Source organism: Podarcis filfolensis (genome assembly GCF_964270895.1).
Source record: "Podarcis filfolensis genome assembly, chromosome: 13".
Taxonomy (NCBI): Eukaryota; Metazoa; Chordata; class Lepidosauria; order Squamata; family Lacertidae; genus Podarcis; species Podarcis filfolensis.
The window spans coordinates 11,237,759-11,264,006 of NC_139615.1; the positions used below are offsets into that span (position 1 = coordinate 11,237,759).

The window sequence follows — 26,248 nt, forward strand, 5'->3', positions numbered from 1 at the left end:
GATCGGAAAGATGAACCCCGTCAGACCGGTACAAGGTTTGGTCACCGGACCGGATGCGGGTATGAGAAATGACGCGGCCATTCATAAAGCGCACACGACGGGCTATCACCCGGTTCAGGAGTTTCCTGGTTTTTTCAATGGCCATACAGCTATGCGCACCACGCCAAGAGAGCCTCTGCAAGAAAGAGGACCAGAACACCGTTGTTCCGGGGCACAAAGCCGCGATTGCATCCAGGTCCTTTTTTATGTCCCATAACAAGTCCACGCTTTTTCTATTAGCAAGATCGTTCTCTCCCAAATGAACGATGAGGATGTCCGGAGGTCTAGACGTGGCTACTCTCTTCGTCAACAATGGTATAAGCTCTTCCCAACGCATGCCACGTCTCGAGAACCAGGAAACTCGCACTCCGGGTGGCAAACCGAGGTACGGGGTAAGGCCGCAGCTAACCGCCCGAACGCGGGCCCAGTGGACTATACTGTGGCCACAAATCCACACAGTTCTCCAGGGAACAGCTGCAGGTGAAAGAAAAGAGAAACGGGTAAGCAAATGCGGCGTAGTTACCGGATATAACCTTTATAAGCATCGGATTTCCAACGGCCCAGTTCCTTAATCCTATCTACGGGCAGGCCCAAGCGTGCGGCTGCAGAAGCAGCACCGATCCTGAAAGAGTGTGCTGAATAATGCCGGGAAGGTAGACCGCAAGCGTCAATAGTCTTGCGGAGTACCCTTGTGAATTGGTGTCTCAATAGGGGTGACCCGTCTTCGTGGACCAGAAGTGGGCCCAGGCCGGGTGGTCTGAGGTCAAGGTACCGCCTGGTATCCTTAACCGGGCAGGGGCCCTGCTCCCCAGACGCCATGAGTTTAAGAAGAACACCTCTACCGGCCTGGTCAGTTTTCGATTGACGTATCCGAACCGTCATGCTAGATTCAAACAACTGCACGTCTTCAACAAGAAGGCCGCGAGTCATGCCATTCGTTCCGACCTCAACCACGACCTCGCCCACCCTCAGGGCGGCAAAAAAGGCGATGGCGAATGCTGCGGAAAAAAGGCGGGCCTCGAACTTGGACCAACAGGTCGACCTAAGTTTTTTGCGTATCAGAGAGAGCAACCCGTACGATATAGGCTTGCGGCCCTCGGCCCTGGGGGGTCGTAACCTGCCCCAGCCGTCGATAGCTCTACGGATAAGGAAGGCACTGCATGGATCAGAGGCGAACGTGGCCTTAGCAAAGAAGCTAATGGCGGCTGCATGTATCTTTAAGGTTTTAGGCGCACGTCCCAAGTCATCGAGGTGTGAAAGGTATTGCAGAACGTCGTCCGTGGTGGGAGGGACATCAGGCAAAAGCCCAGATGTCCCGGACCTGAAACCCATGAAATCGCACCAGGCCTTCTTGTAAGACCTGAGGGTGGAAGGCGCGACAGACGCTAATACTCCCTGAATCACTTTGCGTCTCCAACGTTCCACAGGTGCTCCGGAAAGGGTTCTGGTAACAGCTGTGCTCCAGGTGCCAACGACCGGAAGCGGGTCATCGGAGGACGAACGACCGCAGAAGGGAGGAGACCCTCTCCGATTTAGCTGATTGCCTTGCCAGTATGTCCACCACTGCCTGGTTGTCGGTTCTGAAGCACACCCGACGATTTCGAAACTCCTCTGTCCAAATATGCACGGCCACTACTATGGGGAAAAACTCGAGAAAAGTGAGGTCCCGCGTGATGGCCTCACCCTGCCACCCGGCGGGCCAGCGCTGCGCACACCATCTTCCCCGAAAGTATACGCCAAAGCCCAAAGACCCGGCGGCATCGGATTGCACCTGGAAATCTGAGGACAAGTTAAGGACGTCCTGCCAAAGGGAAACACCGTTGTATTGGTCCAAAAATGTAAGCCAAACCTCCAGATCTGCCTTTACTGATTTTGAAAGTCTGACCCTGTGGCGTGCGTGCTTGAGACCTATTGAGAGCCTAGCTAGACGGGCACAGAAGGGGCGCCCGGGAGAGACTACCCTACAGGCGAAATTGAAATGTCCCGACAGGGATTGGATCTGCCTGAGAGTGATTTTCCTTAGCTGAATGGTAGCACGGATTAATTCTTTAAGTGTGTCAATTTTATCTTTTGGTAGGCGTGAAGATTGGGCCACTGTGTCCAGCTCGATGCCTAAGTACGTGAGGCGTGTAGCTGGGCCCTCGGTTTTATCGGCTGCCAGGGGAACCCCCAGTTCCTGGGCCAGGGCTGAGAAGGCCTCAAGCAGTGAGGCACATTCACCAGTGTTGTACCTTCCTGCGAAAAGGAAATCATCCAGATAATGTGTAACTCCGACGGCCTTAGTCCTAAAACGCAAGGCCCAATCCAAAAAGGTGCTGAATGTTTCGAACGCCGAGCAAGCCACTGAGCAGCCCATAGGCATGGCCTTATCCACATAATACTTTCCCTGAAATTTGAAGCCCAGCAGCCAAAAATCTTTGGGGTGCACTGGCAACAGCCGGAAAGCCGACTCTATGTCACATTTTGCCAAAAGTGCCCCGTGACCAAATTGCCTAATCAATTTAACTGCCTGATCAAAGGTCGCATATTTTACCGAGCATAATTCAGATGGAATAGCATCGTTTACTGATCCGCCTTTCGGATAAGAAAGATTGTGGATGAGTCGGAATTCGCCGGGGGTCTTTTTGGGGACGATGCCCAAGGGAGATATGTGTAAGTTTGCGAAGGGGGGGTTATCAAACGGGCCTGCCACCCTACCTGCACTTACTTCCTTAGCTATCTTTCTTTCAGCGATTTCGGGTCTCTCCCTAACCGATTTCTGATTGGGAGAATCCCTCGCTATTAAGGAACCTGCCACCGGTATCCGAAAACCGCTGGAAAAACCTTCCCGAAGATAAGAGGCCGCGTTTTTGTCTGGGTAGAGGGATAAAAGGTTGCAGAGAGGGGCTAGCTTGATAGGGGAAGGCGCTAATCCCAAAACTAACTCATCTTCTGGTCCCGGCTGCGGGGGTACCCCTGGGACTGGCGTGATGGAACCCCCGACCTCCTCGAAAGGGCTGTTTTCCCCCTCTAAAGCAGGTCGTTATGGGGTGGGCCCCCGAGCATCTCTCGCATTCGTGCGGGTATTTGCACGCTGACCTTTGGCAAGATCCCCTGAGCCGAGGCTGGCGCCGCAGCATCAAGCTGCCCGGCACGCCCCCCAGAGGCACCTGATTGGCTACCTGCCGGTGGGCGTGGGCGCCAGCCAGGTAAGTGAGGGATAGCAGGGGGCTCCCGCCCCCTGGGCGGGGCTCGGCTTCCGCCCACAACCACTCCCCTCTCTTCGAGGGAGGAGAGTCCTTGGCAGCCAAGCTAATTCATATGATGTTTCCTCAATATAAGAAGAGGTTATTCACAGTAAAAGTATGGATAACAACAGCCCAAATTGATTTCACACTATATTCTATTCAAAAGATTATTGACAATGATATACAAATGTTTCATGGCGCTATCTCCTTCACAATTCACTCGAAAGAGATTCAAGACTTCCAAGAATTTATTAAGATTGTAAATCCTACTTGGGCAGCAGAAGATGGTTTCATTAAGGATTTATGGGAAAATGTATTTAGTTGTTCGATTTCAACCTCCACTAAGTCTACATTTTTTGATAATACGTGTACCGGAGAGGAGACGTTAGCTAATCTTCCTGCACCTCTTTTTGAAATGAGCATGACTGGCCACAGCTACAATATCTATAATGCTGTCTATGCTTTGGCACATGCCTTACTTACCATGTACTCAGCTAGAGCCAGCCACAGAAGAATGGAGAATGGAGGTAGATGGTTTTCTCAGACCATGGAACCATGGCAGGTAATGCTTCCTCAATGACAAAATTCAATTATCATAAAGAACAGTGGTGAGAAATGCCTTATCTATTATGTGATTGACCACCAAATCTTTAGAGATCATGAGCACAAAGTTCTTTTTTTGCTCATCTTCTCAAATTTCTCTCTTCGTTGCCAGAGGCTGATCTCATACAGCCATAATGATTATAACCTTATTCCTCCCATAGAGGGCATTTTTGAAGTTCTATTTGCAGCACTTTCAATTGTTGAATTTTCACTGATTCACAAGTTCCCATGGAATCTCTGCCACTGACGGCCAGATACTGAAGGCCATTGTGAATTGCAAATGTTCTTTGACTGAAGAAAAGAAGTAAAATCTATCTCATAAAGCCATTACAACCATTTTAAAGAGCATGACAACATATTTTAGACTTCTTTCTCTTTCCTTCTAGCTGTACTCATTCCTCCAGGGGATATCATTCAATAACAGCGCTGGGGATGAAATTAAATTTAGTGAACATGGAGAATTAGCTGCTGGATTTCATATTACAAACTTGGTGACTTTCCCAAATAGATCATATTTTAGGATGAAAGTGGGGAGCTTGAATCCTCAGGCTCCTCTTGGCAAAGAATTCACTATTGAAGAGGACAAAATTGAATGGCACAAAGACTTGACTCAGGTGGGAAAATAACCCCATTGTGTCCCATATGCTCCACGTTCATGGTTATTCTACAAAATGGGTGGGCAATAGATGTGGAGAAATCAAAATAATTCCTTAGTATAATGCACATTTGTGTTTGAATTTATTTTGAATATCATATTGTGTGGGCAGCTTACAGAAATTGCTTTTTAAAGGTTTACTATATGGAGGGTGAACAGTTGATTTGAGACCAGCCACCATTTGAAGGACTGGTTTCACCCATGTGAACATTCATACCCCTTCAGATCAGCACTTTGGGTCCTGTAGACCCTTAAAATAAGTTACATCCATAAATCCACTAAGGAAATGATTTTTTTTTAGTGGTGAGTCCCAAATTATGGAACTCTCTCCCTTGAGACGTCCACTTGAACTTTCACTGCTGGCCTGTATACTGGTTTGAAGACCCCTGTGTTACAGCTGGCTGTTAATTAAAATAAATTCAAAGACGCTGCTAGTATTTCAACAACAACAACAACAACGGCAATGATAATATTGTAATTGTGATTCACTGGTTGCACTTTGTGTTTTGTATGGTATTATGTTATTAAATGTTATTTTTTTTATTTGTTATATGTTTGTAAGCCATCAAAAGACAGCATTGCCTGATAGCATAGCAGCCAGCTCCTAGGGCCGCCCCCAACTCCTAGCCAACCCCAAAGTCAAAGGGCATTCCCTTCAAATAGTGTGCGTGGACTGCATCATGTGATTGATTATGCAAGGCAGTGCTTACCAGGGCCCCCACAATATTTTATTCAAGTTGGCACCCCTACCTGACCAAAAAGCTGCCCCTTAAAAAAAAACAACCACCCTTTTTTCAACATTGTAACAGAAAGTTAACAGGAGTTATCTGTTACCATTGCTAACAGATAATCTGTTTTTTGTGTGATTATTTTTTTACTAAATACTAAATATTAACATTCAACTATTCCTGTGTCTTTGAATAGGTGCCACCCCTTTCAGTTTGTAATGATATCTGTCATCCTGGTTACAGGAAGAAAAAGAAGGAAGGGAAGAAGTTTTGCTGCTATGATTGTGCTCCGTGTCCAGATGGGATGGTATCAGATGTGAAGGGTAGCATATGCTATGTTATGATATACCAAACTATTACTGAAGTAAAATTTGAGAAGTGCTTTTGCAAATTGGTTATAATCAGCTTTGTGGGGTTTCTTAAATTGTGGTGTTATGCATTATTCTCAATTTTCACATAGAAATACTTTTATTTGATAGTTTCTATTAATCAGTTCGAAAGCACGCCAGTGCAAGTAGATAAATAGGTACCGCTCCGGCGGGGAGGTAAACAGCATTTCTGTGCACTGCTCTAGTTTCGCCAGAAGCGGTTTAGTCATGCTGGCCACATGACCCAGAAAAACTGTCTGTGGACAAATGCTGGCTCCCTCAGCCAGGAAAGCGAGATGAGCGCCGCAACCCCAGAGTCATTTGCGACTGGACTTCAAGGTCAGGGGTCCTTTACCTTTACCTTTTTAGTGAATATATTAGTTTGGGTGGAAATGCAATAAGGCAACAATTAGGAACAATATTGGTTGATTTCAAATTCTCATTCATTATTTGCCTTTTCAGAGATGGAAACTTGTGCCAGTTGCCCGGAAGATCAATATCCAAACAAAGGGAGGGATGAATGTACTCCTAAGACTCCAAACTTCCTAGCTTTTGAAGACACTTTGGGCATAGCTTTAATTGTATGTGCACTTTTCTTCTCTCTGGTCACAGCTCTGGTGCTGGGCATCTTCATTAAACACCGGGACACTGCCATAGTCAAAGCCAACAACAGAAGCCTCACCTACATTCTCCTCATCTCCCTCCTTTTGTGTTTCCTCTGTTCTTTGTTGTTCATTGGAAAACCTAATAAGGTGACCTGCCTTCTTCGACAAACCACTTTTGGCATCATCTTCACTGTGGCCCTCTCTAGCATCTTGGCCAAAACCATCTCTGTTGTTTTAGCATTCATGGCAACTAAACCAGGATCCAAGATGAGGAATTGGATGGGAAAGAGACTGGCTTATTCCATTGTCCTTTCCTGCTCCATTGTTCAAGTATGGATCTGCGTTCTCTGGCTGGCAACCTCTCCCCCATTCCCAGATTTGGACATGCACTCAATGACTGAGCAAATTATACTACTATGTAATGAAGGATCAGTCACCATGTTCTACTGTGTCTTGGGCTATTTGGGCTTCCTGGCCGTTATCAGTTTCACTGTTGCCTTCTTAGCCCGGAAGTTACCAGACACTTTTAATGAAGCCAAGTTCATCACCTTCAGCATGTTGGTCTTTTGTAGTGTTTGGCTCTCCTTTATTCCAACTTACCTGAGCACCAGAGGAAAATACATGGTGGGTATCGAGATCTTCTCCATCTTGGCTTCCAGTGCTGGGATACTGGGCTGTATATTTCCCCCAAAATGCTACATTATCGTGTTGAGGCCCAAGCTGAACACCAGGGAACATCTAATACAAAGAAAAAATTAATTAATAGGAGAATTTGTGGTTTCAATTATGTTATTGATATTCTACATAGGTACAAAAGATGGAAATGAAATAAACCATTTGAAGGAATGAAATAATTTCAGGCATTTTGGTTTCATATTTTTTGGTGAAATAATTGTATTTTATTTTAGAGTTTTTTCTTAGAGGTGGTGGGAGAAAAGTTCACCATAAGGTATGAATGACATATACATAGGAAATAGGAACCTGCCTGAACAAAATTCCACTGTCCTTCTGATTTAGGAAGAGGCTGAGAGGTTCAGAAGAAATAAAATAAAGGAGCAGGTCAAATTTTCAGAAACTTCCAGCTGATGTTATAGTGGAGATACAGTGGTGCCTCGCAAGACGAAATTAATTCGTTCTGCGAGTTTTTTTGTCTAGCGAATTTTTCATCTTGCGAAGCACGAAATCCCATAGGAATGCATTGAAATTCAATTAATGCGTTCCTATGGTCAAAAAAAGTCCAAACAAAGCCAAATTTGGTACAACAAGAGTTTATTAACTGCTCTTTAAAGTCACACATACTGTAAAGAGCAGTTCAAAAACTGAAGGAACAATAAATTAAGTTTCTAAACATGACAGAAAAACATTTAAAAATCAACAAAGTGTACCGTACATTTTCTAAGACTCTGGGGGACCACTCGAAGAAGGTTCCTCTTCCACTCTTTGCTTCTTGCTGAAGAACCTGTCCATGGTCTGCTGCTTCATCCGCCTTTTCAGCACCTCCCTGAAAGGCGACATGACCCTCATATCATAAGTGTTCCCAAGGTCATGTGCCAGGTCCTTGTCAGGGTGCTGCTGCTGTGCAAAAGCCTGCACATCCTTCCACTTCTGGCAAATGTCCCTCAGTTCTTTGGAGGACAGCCGTTCCTCAGTTGCTTCCTCCTCTTCCAGCGAGGCCTGCTCCTGCACAGCCTCTGCCTGCAGTTCGAGCAGCTCCTGGGTGGTCAGCTCGTGGTCGTGCTCCTCCACCAGCTCGCTGATGTCCTCCTCTGTGACCTCCAGTCCCATGGTCCTCCCCAAGGCAACAATGTCCTGCACCACTGTTGACTCTGGTGCATCAGAGTCACTTGGTTCCACACAGTCCGGCCACAGGCTGCGCCAAGCACAATTCAAATTTCTCTGGCTGATCCCGTTCCAGGCCGTGGTGATCATCTTCAAGCAGGTGACGATGTCGAAGTGGTCCTTCCAGAATTCCCGCAGGGTGATGGTGGTGCAGTCAGTCACCTCGAAGCATCGCCTGAAAAGCTCCTTGGTGTAGAGTTTTTTGAAATTGGCGATGACCTGCTGATCCATCGGCTGGAGCAGTGGCGTGGTGTTAGGCGGCAGGAACATGATGCTGATGAAGCTGAACTCCTCCAACAAGTCTTCCTCAAGGCCTTTAGGATGAGCAGGAGCATTGTCCATCAGAAGCAAAGCCTTCAGCGGCAGGTCGTTGTCCAGCAGGTACCGTTTGACAGCAGGGCCAAAAGCAAGATTGACCCAGTCCACAAACAGCACACGTGTGACCCAAGCCTTGCTGTTGGATCGCCACATGACACTCAGCTGCTCCTTGTCGACCTTGTGTTTCTTGAAGGCCCGTGGGTTCTCCGAGTGGTACACCAGCAGGGGCTTGATCTTCAGGTCGCCGCTTGCATTGGCACAGAAGAACAGGGTCAGACGGTCCTTCATGGGCTTGTGGCCAGGCAACTTGGCCTCCTCCTGTGTGATGAAAGTCCTTTTGGGCATCCTCTTCCAAAACAGCCCGGTCTCGTTGCAGTTGAAGACCTGCTGTCGAACGTAGCCCTCCGTCTTCACAACCTCCAGGAACTCCGCTGCAAAGTCTTCAGCCGCAGGAACATCAGAACTGGCAGCCTCTCCATGCCTGACCACGCTGTGGATTCCAGATCTTGTCTTGAACCGGTCAAACCAACCTCTGCTTGCCTTGAAGACTTCTGGCTCGCCTGAGGTTCCTGGCTGTTCCCGGACGAGGTCTGCGTGCAAGGCCTTGGCCTTCTCGCAAATGACGGCCTCAGTCACTGTGTCCCCTGCACGCTGCTTCTCTTCTAACCAGATGAGCAGCAACTTCTCGACCTCCTCCAGAACAGCTGGGCGGTTCTTCATGATCCTGGTGACTCCCTTGGCTGCATCCGTCAAAAGGATCTTCTCCCTCATCTTCAGGATGGTCCCGATGGTCGATGGATTCCTGCCGTACTCCCTGGCGAGGTCTGTCACACGCATTCCACCGTCGTGCTTCCGGATGATCTCCTTCTTCATTTCCAGCCGTCACCTTCTCCTTCTTCCTCTCGCCGGCCTCTGCAGCAGCAGTCTTCTTGGGTCCCATGGCAGCACAGCTCCTTCGTAAACTCAGAAAAAGAAAAAAAAATCAGTGCTTCACTTCCAAAAAATTCAAAAGCACCCAGCCACCCACCACACAGAAAATCAAACACAGAACCAAGTCCTAGAATTCCAAACACCCCAACCCAAAATCCAAAAAACCCCAAAAAAGTTTTAAAAGTCTAACTTACGAAATGGCTGCAAATCACCAAAGTCTTCAAAATCCTCAAATGGCTGTAAAAGAAGTTTTGGAAAAGCTTTAAAAATCACCAAAGTCTTCAAAAACCTCAACTGTTCCCCCAGCCACCCACCCACCACACAGAAATTGCAAACCCCTCCCCAACTGTTGCAAACACCTCCCCAACTGTTCCCCCAGCCCCTCCCCAACTGTTGCAAACCCCTCCCCAACTGTTCCCCCAGCCACCCACCACACAGAAATTCAAATCCAGAAATTTTTTTTAAAAAAACAACATGGCCCAATGGTCACAGAAAATCATAAAAATGCAGAAAAAACCCACACAAGCTCCCAGATTCTTGCAAACCTCTCCCCAACTGTTCCCCCAGCCACCCACCACACAGAAATTCAAACCCAGAATTTTTTTTAAAAAAACCACATGGCCCAATGGTCACAGAAAATCATAAAAATGCAGAAAAAAACCACACAAGCTCCCAGATTCTTGCAAACCTCTCCCCAACACCAAGTCCTTGAATTCCAAACACCCCAACCCAAAATCCAAAAAACCCCAAAAAAGTTTTAAAAGTTTAACTTACCAAATGGATGCAAAAGAAGTTTTGGAAAAGCTTCAAAAAGCACCAAAGTCCTCAAAAACCTCAAAAAAGGCTACCACACCGCGTGCTATGTGTTGCTTCTCGAAGTTCAAGTTGCAACTGCACCTCTTCAAGCAATGCACGCTGGGTATTAACGGTTTTACAAAAAAGGAAACAAACTTGCAAGACGTTTTCGTCTTGCGAAGCAAGCCCATAGGGAAATTCGTCTAGCGAAGCACATCGAAAAACGAAAAACTCTTTCGTCTAGCGAGTTTTTCGTCTTACGAGGCATTCGTCTTGCGGGGCACCACTGTAGTAGTATAATTCCATATGCTCAAAATAAATATTTAACTATATTATAACTATTGATTTCTGGTTATTCTATTGAATATATTGGTTTTGGATATTTACATGTATGTTTCAAATAAACAATTCATCTCATATTTGTCTCCAAGGAGCTCAAGGTGGCGTTCATAGTCCCCTCTCCCCCATTTAATTCCCACAGGAACTCTGTGAGACTGAGAGGCAGTGACTGGTCCTAGGTCAGCCAGTGAGTTTCATGGCTGAGTGGAGATTTGAACCATGGGCTCCCAGGCCTTAGTTCAACACTTTAACCACTACGTCACATTGGCTTTCCAGTTATCACAAAGGAAGGCTATCTTAATATTCAGGCCTTAGCTACCAATTTTCACTCCAGCCTTGGAGCATTTGCCTCAGACTACCATCATTAACCAACTCTCCTGAGTGATCTTATTTCTCCTAACTGCTGATTAACTCCCCTTTCTTCATTGACCCGAATCCCCAGACAATCAGAACCTGTCATTCCCCATCAAAATGAATTCACTTGATCCAGTCCTCACATATAAATACTAAAAGCAGTCATGTCTCTGTATCTGGACACTGAGATCAACTTCTGAGGCCCTCCTCCATGTGCTTCCTCCTTGAGAGGTCCAAAGGGTGGCAAGACAAGAACTGGCTTTCCCTGCAATTGCTCCCCATCTGTGGAATGCTCTCCCCAGGGAAGTTCACCTGGCACCTTCATTATACACCTTTAGGCACCAGGGGAAAACATTTCTTTTTAACCAGGTCTTTGGTTGATCTGATTTACATCCTATGCCCTTTCAAACTGTGTTTTTTTTGGGGGGGGGTTATTGGGGTGCTGTTCTTATTTTTATTATGTATTTTGTGGTTTTATGTTTTGATTTTATCCTGTGAACCGCCCTGAGACCCCTGTGTATAGGGCAGTACATACATTCAATAAATGAATAAAATAAATAAATCAATATCAGAACCCATCACCAAGCAGCTGTTGCTAAACAGGGCTGCAGCACAGCACAAGACCTCAGCATTTGATGGTAATAATAATAATAATAATAATAATAATAATAATAATAATTTATTTATACCCCGCCCATCTGGCTGGGTTTCCCCAGCCACTCTGGGCGGTTTCCAACAAAACACTAAAATACAATAACCTATTAAACATTAAAAGCTTCCCTAAAGAGGGATCAGATGTCTTCTAAAAGTTTGGTAGTTATTTTTCTCTTTGACATCTGGTGGGATGGCGGGTGCCACTACCGAGAAGGCCCTCTGCCTGGTTCCCTGTAACTTGGCTTCTCGCAGCGAGGGAACCGCCAGAAGCCCTCTGCGTTGGACCTCAGTGTCTGGGCAGAACGATGGAGGTGGAGACGCACCTTCAGGTATACTGGACCGAGGCCGTTTAGGGTTTTAAGGTCAGCACCAACACTTTGAATTGTGCTCGGAAACATACTGGGAGCCAGTGTAGGTCTTTCAAGACCGGTGTTATATGGTCTTGGCGGCTGCTCCCAGTCACCAGTCTATCTGCCGCATTCTGGATCAGTTGTAGTTTCTTGGTCACCTTCAAAGGTAGCCCCACTTAGAGCACATTGCAGTAGTCCAAGCGAGATATAACTAGAGCATGCACCACTCTGGCGAGACAGTCAGCGGGCAGGTAGGGTCTCAACCTGCGTACCAGATGGAGCTGATAAACAGCTGCCCTGGACACAGAATTAACCTGCACCTCCATGGACAGCTGTGAGTCCAGAATGACTCCCAGACTGCGCACCTGGTCCTTCAGGGGCACAGTTACCCATTAAGGACCAGGGAGTCCTCCACACTCACCCATCTCCTGTCCCACAAAAAGAGTACTTCTGTCTTGTCAGGATTCAACCTCAATCTGTTAGCCGCCATCCAGCCTCCAACCGCCTCCAGACACTCACACAGGACCTTCACCCCCTTCACTGGTTCCAATTTGAAAGAGAGGTAGAGCTGGGTATCATCCGCATACTGATGAACACCCAAGTGAGAGTCCGGAGACCCCGCTAGGGGCGCTTTGGAAGATGGCCAACAATACCATCTCTCCAGCTCACACGAGGTAATTAAGAGGCTAATGATGGGAGTAAATTAGCCTCCCGAATTTTCCCAGGGGTTGGGAAAATGCTGCCTCATCCGCAGTTGCCAATAAATCACCCCCGAGTTCGAAAGAAGGAGGGGGTGGGGGCACTGGACGGAAAGCCCTCGAGTGAGTTTTTGGATCTCCTGGACGCTACTTCTAATGGTGATCCTAGTTGCATTGCTCAAGATAAATAATTGAAGAAGAGTAAATGCACATGTTTCGAGCGAAGGAAAGGCTGTACTGATTGCTAATTAAATCCACTGAGAAGCTGAGTGACAGGTTGGACTGAACAGAAGACTACATCAAAGAATCACAGCTATGTCGGTATGTTGAAACGGATCGGAAAGGGGGGAAACTTTTCTCTTTTTCAATATGATTTACCTAACAACCTCCCCCCAGAAGAACCACCACATGATTGATAGCAAGTGAGATGGGAAAATAAACTGTGTAGAAACAAAATTATTAACCAAAGGCTTTGTTTTGCGGAAGATCTGGAAAGGAAACGAAAGGCTTTTGGTGTGACGCAGTTCTAATTGGGAACCGCCATTATGAGACAGATTTGGTTGCAAGATTTACAGTCAAAGGGGGAGAGGTGCTACGGTTTTGTTATCATATCTGAATTCCACGGCTGAATTGGCAACAACTCCTCTGGAAAGGCTGATTTATGGAGAAACTGGTCTGGGAAAGTTAATGAGCAGACGCTTAGACTGTATTTTATGGGAACTGTTGAAATGGCACCTGCCATTTGAATAGGACTTTTGGATCAGCGTGAAAACCCACACAGGACTATAATAATGTTTGCTTCAACTCCCTTGTGGAGATAACTCAGAGGTTATTAAGAAGAAAAATGATAACAAGAAGAAGATTGGAAGACGGGATTTGTAAAGGATAACAACAAAGAGATGGAAAGATGGGACTTGTGAACATTAAAGCAGCAGAAATGTGAGATGGTTGGACCCTTTCTGAACTCGAAGCATGGGTAACCCCAACAAAAATTTAAAATTCGGCTAAATATTTGGAGTTTATTGTGTATTGGTATAATTTGGAATTAATGTGATATGATTGGTTTGTTAATTGGAAATTTAATAATTTTTTTTTTAAAAAAAGAACACCCAAGTGAGAGCCCAGGGGTCTGAACACTCACCCCCCCCCCCCACTTTCTGAACACGGCCCAGGAGGAAGGAGCAGAACCACTGTATAACAGTGCCCCCAGCTTTGAACAGAGGTCACTCACAGGTGTGCTCCAGCAGTTCTGACATTTCAGAAGTCATTATCTCCCCTGTAATTATCTAGATCACCATAATTTATTCACATGCTCAAAGCTCCAGTGATTTTTGAGAAGGCAGATGGGGAAGGAAATTCAAGAACTGAGAATGAAATGGATATAAGTAGTCTAGTAAATCCACAGGCAAGTAAAACTAATAACAACTGAGAGGCAGGCAGGGCTTTGTCATTTTAATCGCATTTCTTTATTCCTTTATTTCTTTTATTCCTTTTCTCTCTCCCCCCCCCCCCGAATGGGAGCTCAAGAATGGCCACCAATTCAGATGCCTTTGAAATCGAAGACGATATTCTCATGGCCTACTAGCCTTCATGACTGTGTTCTATTTCCACAATCAGAAGCAGTATACTTCTGAGTGCCTGAGCATGTATAGTCAGGTTGTGCTTGCAGGCTTCCCACTGGCATCTGGTTGGCCATTGTGAGGACAGCATTCTGGACTAGATGGGTCTCTAGTCTGATGCTGCAAGGCTCTTCTTACGGTTTTAAACTTTGGATAGGTACCACCCCTTTCGGAGTGTAATTCTCACTGTCCTCCTGGTCATGGGAAGAAAAAGAAGGAGGGAGTGAAATTTTGCTGCTATGATTGTGCTTCATGTCCAGAAGGGATGTACTCAAATGAGAAGGGTAAGAAAAGTCTTTAAGATATTCCAAATCATACGATTTATTGCAGTAAACTCTGAGTAGTTCTTTTCCAAGTTTACCATCACTCGTTATTCCTATGTGTGTTTGTATGAGATGTATGTTAAAGCATAGTTTTATTATTTCACATTTATATATCACATTCATTATCATGAGGAACATTTCTTTCGAAACACGGGCATTACATTTTAGCATCAAGCTCTAAGATCATTGTGATGAAAAAATGGATGTTATCAAATAAGGTGATGATGTTAGCATCAATATATCACCACAATCATAAACTTTTATTGCACTAGCCAAAGACCATGACACCATCCCAAAACATCAAAATCTACAGTAAAAACTGGTGGAAAAAAGCTCTCCATCCATTGAGCTAATCTAGGCCATTAATCTGCCCAGACACTAAGGTCCAGCACTGAGGGACTTCTGGCGGTTCCCTCACTGCGAGAAGCCAAGTTACAGGGAACCAGGCAGAGGGCCTTCTCGGTAGTGGCACCCACCCTGTGGAACGCCCTCCCACCAGATTTCAAAGAGAAAAACAATTACCAGACTTTTAGAAGACATCTAAAGGCAGCCCTGTTTAGTGAAGCTTTTAATGTTTAATAGACTATTGTATTTTAATATTTTGTTGGAAGCCGCCCAGAGTGGCTGGGGAAACCCAGCTAGATGGACGGAGTATGAATAAATTATCATCATCATCATCATCACTATTAATGTAAAACACTTTACACTGCCCTCAGTAAGAAATCAGCTAAAAATGCCTCTCAGCTAACAATGAAAGAAATAGACCATGCCTGTAGCTACCTCATTCATCACCCTGTAATTCCTGCCTTGTATAGCATGTCGGTGGCTTTACGTTTCTCCTCTCCATATAGGCTGGGCACCAAGTAGTTCTGCCGCAAGAGATATGATTCGGAAGCAGGGGTATTGTTTATGCAGATATGCATTAATTTTAAATCCCTTGCTATTGCAATGAAATTGATAGGACACAGTTTTTATGCATTATATTTCTGGTATGTCTGTAGAGCTGAGTGACACTGAACTACTGGATATTCTTTGGGGTTTTTTTTTAATTGGCATACAGTGCCTCGTTCCCTCCCCAGAAACTTGTATCCATTGCCCAGAAGATCAGCATTCAAACAAGGACCACAATCACTGCATCCCTAAGATCTCAAATTTCCTAGCCTTTGATGACACTTTGGCTATTGTTTCAACTTCCTCTGCACTTCTATTGTCTCTGGTCACAGCTCTGGCGCTGGGCATCTTCATTAAGCACCGGGATACTGCCATAGTCAAAGCCAACAACAGAAGTCTAACCTACATTCTCCTCACCTCCCTCCTCTTGTGTTTCCTCTGCTCATTGCTGTTCATTGGAATGCCTAATGAGGCAACTTGCCTTCTCTGACAAACAAGTTTTGGCACCATCTTCTGTGTGGCCCTCTCTAGCATCTTGGCCAAAACCATTTCTGTTGTTTTGGCATTTATGGCTACCAAACCAGGATCCAGGATGAGGAATTGGATGGGAAAGAGAATGGCTTATTCCATTGTACTTTCCTGCTCCATTGTTCAAGTATGGATCTGCGTTCTCTGGCTGGCAACCTCTCCCCCATTCCCAGATTTGGACATGCACTCGATGACTGAGCAAATTATACTGTTATGCAATGAAGGATCCATCACCATGTTCTATTCTGTCCTAGGCTATATGGGCTTCCTGGCCATTGTCAGCTTCATTGTGGCCTTCCTAGCCAGAAAATTGCCTGACAGTTTCAATGAAGCCAAGTTTATCACCTTCAGCATGCTGGTCTTTTGCAGTGTGTGGCTGTCCTTTGTTCCAACTTACTTAAGCACCAGAGGAAAATACATGGTGGCAGTGGAGATTTTCTCGATCTTGGCTTCCAGTTCTGGTTTACTGACTTGCATCTTTCCCCCAAAATGTTACATAATTCTGGTGAAGCCTGAGCTCAACAACAGAGAACATCTTATACGAAGAAAGAATTAAATAATAGTTCTATTTGGCATTCTCATTAATGTTATTGAAATCCTACATAGAATAATAAAGGAAGTGTAAATGAGTTCGGACCATGTGAAAGAATCAAACTATTTCATCAACTTTGTCAGTTTTTTGGATGAGTTGTAAAAAGGGTGTCTTTTATTTTAGGGGCTGTAAAACTGATGAGAGAAAAGTTCCCAGGTGGATATAAGGTTGAGCTAAAGAAATATAAGCTTCAGCAGGGAATAGGAACATAAGAACTCTACTGCCATTCTGATTGGGTGAGAGGCTGAATGGTAGAGCAGACAGAACATTTAAGTGTAGGTATTAGGAACTTTTATGAGTGTTATAATTGTTGTTAGAGTGGATAGACTCGTATAGTTCCTTGTGCATGAAATAAAATTTTAAGTACTGTTTTTCTATAGGAAGCATGAGCTATGGATTTTTACATGCATAATTTATAGATAAATCTCTGCACATCAATACTGGAGGGTCGGATTCTTGCTTAATTTTAACTTTGAACAATTTCTACACCGCTTAACACATCCCTCTTTCCAATATGTCAATAATAAGTTTATTGCGCTAGCAAAGACCATGACAAAACCATACAAATGCAGGCAATATATTCATAATATAATGCAAAACCTCTGCTTAGACACACAGAAACATGTCTTGCAAGTAAGAATATAAATGGGGAGTCTCCATGACTACATAGAGTGTATTTCAATTTTGACCTCCAAATCCCCCTTATAATTTACTATTTTTTACCCCAGTTCCTTCTTCCTAATCTTTCTTGTTACCATCACAAAAAGGGCCACTTTATGAGTCACTAAGGTGTTGCAATCACTCAACAACCACAGAAACCTCTTTGCCAAGGAGAGACTGCTTTCCTGAACAAACAGGGAATTTGGAAAGCATCTCCTAGGCTTCCTGTATAATGGGCAATATAACAAAGAATGAATAATGCCTTCTACATGCGGTTGCCCACATGTACAAAGTCTATCTGTGTATGAAACCTTGTTATAATACCCATCTGGCACAGCTGAGGGCATTACTTGGAAACACAACTCAATAAAGGTAGATCTTAATGGAACAGGCAAGAGTTTAGAAAATAACTGGCTCTATAATGCAAGATTTTTAAGAGTGGAAACCATGGAGAACATTTGGAAAATTTCATTGCTTGTAGGTCCCTTCTGGGGACTTTCACTACTATTTCTTTCTCTGCCATTATGGAGCAGATAATTGAATCCAGAGAAACCAGGACTCTTTGTTATGACAGATATGTTTGCTTCAGCTGTTTTACTACTAAGGATGCAGCATAATCGTTGCAGAAGTTGACCTGTAATTATCAAAATCACTACAATCAATTGACATGCTCAAAGCCCCACTGGCTCTCTTGAAGGCAGCAGGAAAGCCCCAGGTCTAAAATGATTATAAGTACTGCAATATTCCATAGACCTCTAAGATTGGGGTCAGAAGAGGCGCAGGGCACTGCCATTTTTATCAGCCTATTGTCTTTCTCTGTGTTGGTGTTTATATACTGGCATTCATAATATGCTTTTATAACTGTGCTGAGGTCCAGTATAAAGTGGATAGTTGCCTTTTTAAAGAGCTCATTTGTCAAAGTCAGCTGCCACCCTAGTCATCTTCTTTAAATGAGGCTGATGTTAGCAATAGTGCTGTAGAAAGGAGGCTGGTGAGTCTATTTGTGGAGGGAAATTTGTCATCGGGATGTTTTTTCTGCTTCTCCTGCTGCTTTCAAACATTGAGTGCAAAATGCACGCTTTGAAATGTACCAGAAATGATCCTGTACATATTCCACATGAGTGGTATGAGCCAGGTGATCTCCTCATTGGTGGAATGGTGTCTCTTATCCATTATGTATCCCGCCCAGTCGACTTCACTGAACACCCTTCTCTGGTCTTGACTGAAATCCCACTGTAAGTCTTTAGTTTAATTTAGAGATTCTTTATTAGGGCACACTACTGAAATGTTCATTGTTCACTTTGTTTCATTATCTTCTTGTGGTATAGACATCCTTCCACACTTCTTTATTTGTTCCTTCTGTCCTTCTGTATGTCCCTTGCCTGATATGTGCTCCTCAAATCACCAATAATATTCAGGTCTTTGTGAAGATTTGCAGTGTAATCCTTATAGATAATGTTTTTCATTGCTGACACCAACTCTGTCTGCTGTGTGGAGAGCCATCAGTCCCAGACTCTGGAGACTGTTAGGTGCCAGGAGAAAAACTGCCTCTACAGAGAGGTGCTTAGTCTTTTTTATTGATTTTCTGTAGGAGCTATTTTGAGTTGCTCTGGGAATGAACATGCGTGCCTCTCTTTGCTGTTGTGCATTGGTTTGATTTTCATTAGCGTCTTCACTCCTGATTGTGGAGACTTGAGTTCAAATTCCGACATAGTCAGGTCACACAGTTTACAAGCTGTGAAGACAGAAGGAAGGGGAGAACCATGCATACCATCCTTGAATGAAAAGATCCTTGAATGAAAAGTTGTGTTTATAGCGTAGGGAATAAATAATCAGATCTAAATCTCACACTGTGCTGCTCATATTTCACCAGAAGTGGGTTAGTCATGCTGGCCACATGACCCGGAAAAACTGTCTGCAGACAAACGTCGGCTCCCTCGGCCAGTAAAGCAAGATGAGTGCCACAACCCCAGAGTCGTTCACGACTGGGCTTAACTGTCAGGGGTCCTTAACCTTTTTAAAGCTCATGCTAAATAATATTTGTATATAGGACCATTTGTGTCATGAAACAGCTTGTTAAGGTGAGCTAGGAACCAGGGCAGCAAAGCATTAGACAAACACTTGCTATCCAGTGTGGGGCCAGTGTGGTGTAGTGGTTAAGAGCAGTAGTCACGTAATCTGGGGAACCGGGTTCGCGTCTCCGCTCCTCCACATGCAGCTGCTGGGTGACCTTGGGCCAGTCACACTTCTTTGAAGTCTCTCAGCCCCACTCACCTCACAGAGTGTTTGTTGTGGGGGAGGAAGGGAAAGGAGATAGTTAGCCCCTTTGAGACTCCTGAAGGGGAGTGAAAGGCAGGATATCAAATCCAAACTCTTCTTCTTCATCATCTTTCTATGTTCTTGCAATTGTTCTACAGACTTTAGCAGCAGTTTTGAAAATTAAGACAGTGGAATTTAGGGAAATGCTTGAGCTAATCAATACAGAAATATACAGCATCTATGTTACGAATATGGTTTGGTTTGAAGCCTAATCCAAACATTCCCTTAGTTATGATGTACTTTCTTCCGGTTAAGAACAGTTTCAGGTTAAGAACAGACCTCCAGAACGAATTAAGTTCTTAACCCGAGGTACCACTGTACAAGTATGAAAGCACATTACTGGAAAAGCTAGCCACAATACATTTTACTTTCTTTCTAATACAGTAGTACCTCGGTTTACGAACTTAATCCGTACTGGAAGTCCATTCTTAAACCAAAACCATTCTTAAACTGAGGCACACTTTCCCCAATAAGGCCTCCCACCGCCGGTGTGCTTCCACTGTTCGGATTCTGTTCTTAGACTGAGGTAAAGTTTGCAAACCGGGACACTATTTCCAGTTTTGAGGAGTTCTTAAACCGAATCGTTCCTGGATAGGACTGTTCTTAAACCAAGGTAACACTGTATAACTAAGTTATTGCTCATCTTGCTTTTTATCAGCTGAGCCTTTGAGATCTAGAGTAGATAAATAGTGTGTTAAAATGACTGTGCCGTGTTTAATGCACGCACGAAATAGCAAGTGACTTTCTTTGCAGTGTTTTGACCAAGTTCTACCAGAACATCTTGGCCTTGGTCTTTGCTGTTGAAACAATCAATGACAATCCTAAGATCTTGCCCAATGTTACCCTTGGGTTCCACATCTACGACAGCTACTCTGATTCAAGAATGACCTATCGAACCACTCTGGACCTGCTTTTCAAATCAAATCAGTTTGTCCCTAACTACAAATGTGGCATCCAGGAAAATATAATTGGAGCAATTGGAGGACTTGGTTCCTTTACTTCTTCACGCATGGCAGATATCTTGGGCATTTACAAGATTCCACAGGTAGGATCTGAGTATGAGGGCAATTTGCCACATTATTCTCCCCTTTCTTTCCAGTGCAATTTGAGTACCAGTTGATGAAGAAATAGAAAAGGAGCTGTAATATTTGGAGTTGCATTGCATTATAAAATGCCTAACTACCTAAGAGACTTTCTCAAAACAGCTTTTGGAGGAATTAACTGTTAAGATACCGCTTATGAAGAAGCACAAGTCAGGAGATGGCAGGGATAAGACATGGTTCAATTGCAAGTACTTCATGGCTTTTACAGATTGAAGAAAGTTAGAAACCTCTCGCAATATTAACACCCAGGGGAAACTTACTGTATCTTACTGTTACTGAAAAGCTGCCCAAATGTGTTTTGTTTTTTACAAGAACATAATATCAGAACCTATTTTATGTGTCTGCAATACCTGGATCTATTTGATGTTAAAGGATATTGTTTTGATAGTGTACAGCACTTAAGATACTTTTTTAAAAAATTAATGAATGAATGGTCATGGCGGCAGTCTTGGTACATTTTAGCTAATGACTACCTGTTTTGCTTACAACTGTCTATTAATCTGAAGAGTGTTGACTATTTTGGGATTTATTTATTTAAATGTTTTAGTATAGAAGTCATTGATCACAAGAGATTAAATTGCCTTGGAAATATTCTAAATGAAAAAGTAAAATATCAAAATATTTAAATCCATGAGACTAGAATGCGGAAAGGAGCAAATGGATACTCCTTACCCATTCTCAATTGTCTGGCTGTTCCTCTCTTCTTGCAGTTTTCATATGGCTCATTTCAACCAGCAGTGAATGATCTAATCACCGGTCCCTCCTTTTATCGCATGGTTCCCAATGAAGGCCTTCAGTACCAGGGAATTGTCCAATTGCTTCTCCATTTCAACTGGAAATGGATCGGGCTCATTACAAAAAAAGATGAAAGTGGGGAACATTTTTTGAAGATCATGGAGCCAATACTCTCCAGGAATGGAATCTGCTCAGCATTCACAGAAAGAGCTGTAGAATATATGCATCAAGCCACAATAAATCAATTTAAGAAGTATGCAGAGAGTATTTGGCCAATCCTCGGTGTAAGCAATATCAGAACTGTTGTCATACATGGAGAAATTTCATCAGTTATGTGGTTGGTTTGCATTATAGGGTCAGCCAGAATAATCCAAGGACTTTTTCCTGAATATAAAAAGAGGCTCTCTGAAGCAAAAGTGTGGATTACCACAGCCCAAATTGACTTCACATTACATCACTTACACAAGTTAATAGATATTGAAATTCAAGTTTTACACGGTGCTATCTCCTTCTCAATTCATTCGAAGGAGCTACAAGGCTTTCAAGAATTTGTTCACACTATCCACCCTTATTGGTCAGAGAAAGATGGTTTTATCAAAACTTTCTGGGCACAAGCATTCAGTTGTTCTTTTTCAAACTCCACATTCATCTCTAACCCATGTACTGGAGAAGAGAGGCTGGAGAGCCTTCCTGCTCCATTTTTTGAAATGAGCATGACTGGCCACAGCTACAGTGTCTATAATGCTGTCCATGCTGTGGCACATTCCTTACATACCTTGCAGTCCTCTAGATCGAGCCACAGATCAAAGGAGGCCATGGACACACTGTCTCATTGGAATGTAGAACCCTGGCAGGTAATGTTATCTCACAAGCCCAACTCAATTTTCAATACCCTACCACAGGACAATCGTTTGGCATGCAGTAGCCAATGCCAATGACCAATTTCTCTTCCATGAATTCTTGTTCAATGTTCTCTTAGCATTACCACCATGGATAAATCTTATTGTTGTTGTTTTAAATCCAAATAGAAGTTATTCAAGTTTTTCATAGAAAACAAAACAATCAACCATCATGTCTACATTCAGTGCACACTTCTTAATGTTTTGCCACACTGTGATCTATCATAATGGCATAAGTCTGGAATTCATGAATACTTTGTCTCATACAAAAAACAAAGATAAATTCATGAAAGAAAATTACAGTGCTACCTCAGTTTAACAACAGTCCTGTTTATGAACAATTCAGTTTACGAACTCCACAAAACTGGAAGTAGTGTCCCAGTTTGTGAACTTTACCGCAGTCTAGGAACAGAATCCAAATGGTGGAAGGGCACCGGCGGCGTGAGGTCTCATTAGGGAAAGCATGCCTTGGTTTAAGAACAGTTTCGGTTTAAGAACGGACTTCTGGAATGGATTAAGTTCGTAAACCGAGGTACCGCTGTATATGTAAAATTCAGGTTGAATATTTCAACACCTGAACAATGCTTTGGTTCTGTCTCTTTCTGCATAGCTGCACTCATTTATTCAGAGGATCTCCTTCAACAACAGTGCTGGAGATGAAATTACATTTAATGAACATGGAGAATTAGTAGCTGGATTTGATATTACAAACCTGGTCACTTTCCGAAATAACTCCTATGTCAGAAAAAAAGTGGGAAGGCTGGAACATCAGGCTCATCCTAGCAAAAAGACAATCATTAAGGAAGATGGAATAAAATGGCACAGAGGATTCACTCAGGTGAGCAATAGCAATTAATAATCATCAGGAAGCCATTTCTACCTTAACGTTTGCTTCCACTTTATGTGTGTAAAGGTGGTGTCTCCCCTTTGCATGAACACTCCGGCACAGTCAGCATCATATTTACAGTCTTTATTACATATGTACAAGAAACAGCTACAGTTCAGGATTAAGTGTCCGAACCCATTGAGTCAGATTTGGGGAGTGGCTTCCTTCGATTCCCACGCCAACAAAGTAGGCGTGGGAATCGCGTGAGATGTCTTTGACCCTTCCTCTCCCTCCTTTTCTGTGCTGATTTTCCAGAGTCTGAGCTCCCTTCCTGAGCCTCTGGGCAGTTGAAGAGCTCTTCAGCATCCCTGAGCCCTTGCTTTGCCTCTTCTGTCACTTGCTCCTCCAAATTCTCCCTGACAATGTGTCACCTTTAAATGTAAGGATCTTGTATTCCATTCCATTTGACTTTTGTTTTTAATAGCACACCATCTGGTCTTAAATAAATTCTGCAAACTTTTTCTAAATACTAACTGTTCCTTCATAGACAGCTGGATCGAGGCGGGTCGAGGCTGCTGATTCTTCTAGATCTGTCAGCAGCTTTCGACATGGTCGATCACGAACTCCTGGACCACCGCCTTGCCGACGTAGGGATTCAGGGCACAGTCCTTCAATGGCTGCACTCATTTCTCTCTGGTCGGGGACAGAGGGTGGCGCTTGGGGGGGAATTGTCATCGCACCACTCCTTGGTGTGTGGAGTACCTCAGGGTGCTATACTCTCCCCGATGCTTTTAAACATCTTTATGCGCCCCCTCGCCCAGCTTGTCTGGAGTTTTGGGCTGGGTTGCCATCAGTATGCTGATGACACCCAACTCTATCTGTTGATGGATGGCCATCCTGACTCGGCCCCAGACACACTGACCAGATGTTTGGAAGCTGTGGCTGGATGGTTATGTGGGAGCCGGTTGAAGCTAAATCCTTTGAAGACAGAGGTCCTGTGGCTGCGACGGGACGATATGGGATTGGGGGGGGGGCAACTCCCATCTCTTGCAGGGGCACAATTAGTGCCAGCACCGCCCGTTAAGAGTTTGGGTGTAATCTTCGACACCTCCCTTTCCATGGAGGCGCAGATTGCAGCTATAACAAAGGCGGCATTTTTCCATCTCCGCCAAGCTAAGCAGTTGGCTCCTTACCTCTCTCGCCCTGACCTAGCCACTGTGATCCACGCGACGGACACCTCCAGACTGGATTATTGTATCTCGCTCTACGTGGGGCTGCCCTTGAGAATGACCCAGAAACTCCAGCGGGTGCAGAATGCTGCAGCGAGACTCCTTATGGGGTCTTTGCTGCGAGATCACATTCACCCGGTGCTATACCAGCTGCACTGGCTCCCGGTGGAGTACAGGATCAGGTTTAAGGTGCTGGTTTTAACCTTTAAAGCTCTATACGGCCTAGGACCCTCATACCTACGGGACCACCTCTCCTGGTATGTCCCACAGAGAAACTTACGGTCTTCAAATAAAAACATCTTGAAGGTCCCAGGCCACAGAGAGGTTAGGCTGGCCTCAACTAGAGCCAGGGCTTTTTCGGCTGTGGCTCCGATCTGGTGGAACACTCTGTCACAAGAGACTAGGGCCCTGCGGGACTTGACATCTTTCTGCAGGGCCTGCAAGACAGAGCTGTTCCACCAGGCCTTTGGCCAGGGCACAGCCTGACTCCCTCCCTCGGCAATCTTCGCGGAGCCCTGGCCCAATGGTTGCCAGTGGCTTGATTTGAATTAATTTTATAATGAATGATTTTAGAGTGTTGTGTTGTGTTGTACTGTTGTACTGTTTTATTGTTGTTAGCCACCCTGAGCCCAGCTTCGGCTGGGGAGGGCGGGATATAAATAAAATTTATTATTATTATTATTGTTGTTGTTGTTGTTGTTGTTGTTGTTGTTGTTGTTGTTGTTATATCTTTGGATAGGTGCCACCCCTTTCACTATGTAATGACATCTGCCATCCTGGTTACGGGAAGAAAAAGAAGGAGGGAAAGAAATTTTGCTGCTATGATTGTGTTCAAGAGGGAACGATCTCAAATAAGAAGGGTAGGGCATGTAATCTTAAAATATACTAAATGATCCATTTTATCACAATTAAACGTGAGCAGCTTTTTGAAAGTTTGTTGTCATTAATCTTGTGGGTTTCTTTTTTTTAATGGATTTATGTATTGTTCTCATTGTTCTAATAGTTACAATTATACTGAGGAGTTGGGCACAACCATAGTTTAAAGCCGTGTATCCATCCAGTTTCTCACCCAGTTAACATGACTTTTAACCATACTTTCTTCCTACTCACTGCAAAAAGTTGCAATATTGACCTTCCCCTCAAAGCACACCATGTGATGTGAGTCAAATATCAATTTTCTGTGTTTAGTACATATGTCAGCTATTTAAGATATTTATGTAACTTTTTTTTGGATACAGAAAAATATGGCTCGTGTGCCCCTTGGCTGATTTTTCCTATCAAAACCTCCACAAATGCTGCCAAAAAATCAATGCACCCATTGTAATATGAGAGTACAGCAATAGTGTTATTCCACATGCAACCTTTATAAAAAATAGTTGGATAAATGATAGCTTCCAGAGATGTATTTTTCATGAGTCTGACCAGACTGTGGGAGGCAGTGGAAGACAGGAGTGCCTGGCGTGCTCTGGTCCATGGGGTCACGAAGAGTCGGAGATGACTAAACGACTGAAAATCAACATGAAAGTGGAACTGGAAGTCCGTGAACCATTATATGCCACAGGGAAAATATAACAAGGGATTAAAAAAAAGTCTGAAAGACAAGGGAAGCTCTAGAGTGGGAGGGAACAGAAAAAATGTATCTTTTTTTTTTAAAGAAAGAAGTTGTTTGGAGAGATGATGAAGGATATCAAGAAATGAACTAGAGTTGCTCCCAAGATTTGGATGACTGCTGGAATGATTCCTACATTTCAATGTTTAGGATTAGGAATTATTTTTAAATTGTGATCTTTGTATGAAGGGTGGTATAGAAATTTTAAAAATACATGAATAGAAACCTTTATAAAAATCAGGTGGAGGGATCCTAAAACTCCTCCAAAATATAGTGTCATTAATATAGAAATGTCCAGCTCCAACACTTAGCAGTAATTTTAAGGAATTTGGTCAGAAAATTTTTAAGCTTTCCTTTCTTAAAAAATGGTGGTTAGCTCATTTTGTAATAAGATTGTTCTTAACCCTGAAAAC

At 43.9% G+C, this 26,248-nt stretch overlaps 1 protein-coding gene across 1 annotated transcript; it reads left to right on the top strand.

Moving 5' to 3' along the window:
* Nucleotides 1-1,027: 1,027 nt before the first annotated feature.
* Nucleotides 1,028-6,984, top strand: LOC310747321 (vomeronasal type-2 receptor 26-like; the record flags this gene model as incomplete). Its single annotated transcript, XM_083581687.1, has 6 exons — nt 1,028-1,392; nt 2,117-2,266; nt 3,128-3,227; nt 4,256-4,483; nt 5,449-5,575; nt 6,083-6,984. 6 exons carry the CDS (start codon nt 1,028-1,030, stop codon nt 6,982-6,984), a joined length of 1,872 nt encoding a protein of 623 aa, XP_083437813.1.
* Nucleotides 6,985-26,248: the final 19,264 nt, after the last annotated feature.